This window comes from Arthroderma uncinatum, assembly GCF_011692745.1.
Source record: "Arthroderma uncinatum strain CBS 119779 chromosome Unknown scaffold1, whole genome shotgun sequence".
NCBI lineage: Eukaryota > Fungi > Ascomycota > Eurotiomycetes > Onygenales > Arthrodermataceae > Arthroderma > Arthroderma uncinatum.
Window position 1 is genome coordinate 565,816 of NW_022983863.1, and position 4,425 is coordinate 570,240.

General features: G+C 47.4%; 1 protein-coding gene across 1 annotated transcript; it reads left to right on the forward strand.

The window, feature by feature from the left end:
- GIQ15_00174 (F-box domain-containing protein) lies at positions 1-3,415 on the forward strand (the record flags this gene model as incomplete). Its single annotated transcript, XM_033547591.1, has 2 exons — positions 1-2,407; positions 2,472-3,415. 2 exons carry the CDS (start codon positions 1-3, stop codon positions 3,413-3,415), a joined length of 3,351 nt encoding a protein of 1,116 aa, XP_033408542.1.
- Between the last annotated feature and the right edge of the window lie 1,010 nt (positions 3,416-4,425).

Consider the following 4,425-nt stretch of genomic DNA (forward strand, 5'->3'; position numbering starts at 1 on the left):
ATGACGATCATCGTACGGTCAGAGAAGTTCGATAACTTGGTGCCCTCAGCGAAGAAGATGAAGAAATGGCAGGGTAGACAGTCAAGAGTCAGTATGAACTGGACCAAAGATATTTCTGCCAAACTTGAGACCAAAGTTCAGAGCAAAATCCACCTCGGTAGCAAGGAAAAATCGAGTATCATGGCTACCAAGACCGTTGGCCGTTCAGCGACGACGAGCACAAGACCTAGAGTCCCGCCTCTACCTCCCTATTCTCCCTTGGGAGGATTGCAAGAGCTATTTAAGGAGGTTGGAGGGACGCTTGGGCCTGAAAAGGGTCCAGAGGACGAAGCAGAGGAAGAAACCGAGCTTGTCTCACCGGTGACGTACACATCTAGATCGTGTGTCGGTACTATGGGCGACAGCGTCGACGACAGACTATGTGACGACGACAGCATCTTCTGCCAGTCTCCGGCGACAGTGACCACCATAGAAACTGGATTCAGCAGCTGTATGCATAGTTTGCATGGCGCAGCACATGAACCTATTTCGGGCGCAGCAACTCATGCGCCAACAATTTCCCCATTGTTCTATAGCAACTCCAAAAGAAAACAGACAATATACCTCACCCTCGATAGCAGCAACCATCCAACTCCCGACATCAGAGTGCCAACATCGGCAACCTGTTGCTCAGCAACAACAACTTGTACTTCAATATACCCCTGGTCCTCTGTCAGTTGCATCGACGAAGAAACCCCGCGGAATCTCTCTCCAAAAGGCGCCGTGAATGGCCCCTTTTCACTTCTCGATACGGTAGATGCAGCGGCCTTTGAGGATGGATTTCGACCGACAAACCCCGTCTCTACAACGCTTAAAAGGAGATTAACGGTACGCGAATCGAAGATGAAGGCCCTACCTCCTTATCCACCGCTACCAGAGAATGTGAACGCTCAAAAAACCGGACAGTCACTCATAAAACGTTCCAAGGAGGCCACCCGTCCTAAACATTCACCTAAAGCACTAAGTCTCCCCCAGATACCACAAGAAACCGATTTCGACATGCTTGACAACACATTCCAGAAACACCGTCGCAATATCTCGCTATTCCCGTCCTTAGAGGAGGCTGCAGAGGACCTAGAGGCGCATCTCCTAACTATACCATCGGCCAAGGAAACACAGCCACTCTCGCGAACTCGTTCACCATCCCCGTTCCATTTAGAAGGAGCCATTACCGAGACTCAGAACCAAAAGGAGATTTGTCCTGTGCTTCAGAGTGGAACGACTCCAAAAATGGATTCAGCACGCAGCAGCCTTGATCGTCTTCGCGAGAGTATAGCCTCGAAACAGAAGGTTCAGATGTCTCATACTAAGAGCCCGAAAAACGTACAACTAGGGCTAAAAAGCAAATGGACTCGTCTATCTACATTCTCAAGGCGAGGAGCAGGGAAGCCCAAACCACATCTCCAACTACCTCCCCACAAGCTACCACCAATGCAAACAACGGATTTTTCTAGTCCGGTAGAAAAATTAGATTTCGGGTTGAACGTCGATTTGGGCCTTCCAGCAGGCTTTGCGGAGCTTGATGGAGAGCCATCACCGCGCGAAGATAGCATTGCTACAAAACCTACCAAGCGCATGTCTCACCCACCGAAACCTTTAGCCGAGAGCATTATTCTCCGGATTTTCGAAAGCGTGAGCTATTTCGATGACCTGTTCAATTTGGCGACAACTAACCGAGCGTTTTACCGTGTTTTTAAACAACATGAGCTGGCGTTGGTCCAGAATACCTTGTCTCGTATGTCTCTACCGGCATGGGAGCTGCGCGAAATGAGCCCGCCATGGGATGACGACGGTATTGCTCGTCTCGGAGTTAGCGTGAAAGACGAGCCCATCCCCGAATATACACCTCGCCTTTACCTCCAACACTACTCACGAGACCTATACACCATGGCCGCTCTAAAGTCTATGATCTTAGTACATTGTGAGAGTTTCCTTCGAGTGGAAACCTCTCGTGCCTTGGCTGGTCTAGATGAGCAACGCTCAGCAGAAATGGACGATGCGTTCTGGCGTGTCTGGACATTCTGCAACCTTTTCGGATGTGGGAAGGGAAGAGAGGGAGACATTGAAGCCCAGGTTGATTGGCTCAGAGGTGGTGTCCTTGCCGAGTCTGATACTAAGCCATCAGCCTCAATCTTCAGTCCTATGCCATTTATAAGCAATCTCCTACTCGATCCACCACAAGGCTTTGCTAAGGGGAACGGTGGAGGTTTAAGCTCTGATCAGCTATGCGACATGTCCGAGATTTGGACTTGTCTCGTCGCCTTGCTCGATGCTTTCCATGGCAAATGCAAGGAAGCTCGCAAATACGGCGTCTTCGACGATAAAGGGGTAACTCCAGGTGATGTCGCGCGGGAGGAATCTTTACTAGGTAAATCTTGAACTTGATTACTACTCTCCCTGCCTCAGAGTCATGCAACTAACACTCATAACAGAGGACTGGACTCAGTATCTCCTAACCCTAGGGCCTTCTGCTGTTCTTACGCTCATTAGTTTCGGCCCTTCTACTCCTGTAGAACAGAAATTCGCCCGCGCCAAATCACTTGGCTGGACTTGCTGGCAAGCTCCCACAAAGTCAGAGCACGAACCCAGCCGTCTATTCTTCAAGGAAGCCGTTTCACGAGTCTGCCGCGATCTTCCTTCGAGACCAACCTCTCTCTCTTCCTCCAATCAGTCGTTACTTTCACCAAGAACTTCACCACAAAGCTCACGATCAAAACGAAGCAGCCAGTCGAGCATCGGAAGCCAGAACAGTGCTCGCCGCCAACGGCAAGCTGGGTTTGCAGCTGAGTTGCGCCAAAGAAAAGTATCCCTTGATACAGGTTTAGGGATTGCCAATGCTATTCCTAACTGCGATGAGCGACCAACCCCTGTCTCTGAGGAAGTCGTTCATAGATTCATCTGCTCAGAGTCTGGGACACCCTATCTCTTTCCCACCCCTCCAGCGCCACCAATATCTATCGCAAACTCAAGAAAACCCTCTTCCTCGCCTTCACCACCAGTATCACGGCCCACTCCACCACCTCCGGCTCCTCCAGTAGAAGAAAAAATTTCCCAGGGCCGCCAACCGATGCCTTCTACCAGTCATACTGCGCTGTACTATTCCAATGCCCAGGATACAATAATTCCGGATCCCGCAGACTTAGCTCTGCAAAAAATGGTGCACGAGCTAGGATTCAACGAAGAAGATGCCAAATGGGCTCTTAAGCGAACGGATACTGGCGAATCGGTCGATATAAATGCCGCAGTTCACCTCCTCCTTGTTAAATCCAACAAGGCAAACATTTCGTCTGTGGAAATGGGGCTGAGACAACGAGAATCAAATATTCCGCAGACGCAGTCAGATGAGATCTACCGACCGACTTGGAGGTGGGCGTGAGTCTTCTATATCCTGACGCCGCTCCTTAAGCTGTCCCATACAGAATCATGACATATAATACACCATACATATAATACACCATAATAACCGGATGTACACTATGTTGTTGATCCTAGATATTTTTTTTTTATTTCATTTCTTCCCTTTTATTCTTCTTATTGGATTTGTTTCATTTAGGTCTCTCTTCCCTTATACCCAGCGCGGAGTTGTTTTTACACTGGTGGCTTCAAGGCATCTATATACCCCTTTCCTTTGTCTACTTGTTAAGTCTCTCGTTTGTTTCACTCTCTGGAACTTAGTGGAATCGTACGGCGCATGGGTGACTATTTGATTTAACTCTAGAATTCTAGAATGTCGTTACGTGTGTTTTATATATAAAAGCTTTTTACCCCATGCTCCAACGTCGGGTGTGTAAGCTAATGAATAATATAATAAACTCATGATGCAATTTAATGACTCTCTTCACTTTCCCACTTCCCGATCACCTCATCTATATTTCTCAATATTAAATAATATGGATGGATTTAAAGTGCATATCCTAGCTCCATCCATCTTCCACTGTCGAACAGCCTCGTTGTAGTTGTTAAAAGTATTTAGCCCCCAAAACTTGAGTTTTACAGGGACCCCAAGGTGACTACATGTAACTAGCTGACAGTAAGTAAACAGCTATCCATGTCTATCCCCTGTAATGGAATGAGGGTGAGTAATCAAATTGCAGCTATGTTGGATGTTGATTGGAGTTGGACTGGCTCACGAGCTCATGCTAAAATCATGCACTTCCTATATAACTTTGCCGCTGTGACATTGCCACAGTTGAGTTAGTCATAGCCGCCCATCCGGAGCTTTGCATAACTGTGCCTATTATAATACTCTATATCCATATACAACGTTGGACTAGCATATAAACACAAATTTTCATATTACTTTTACCAATTTATTACAAACATCCTTAACTAGTTATGTACCAAAATTATGTCTGCCAGTAATTCCAAGTCCGTCCATAAACAGCT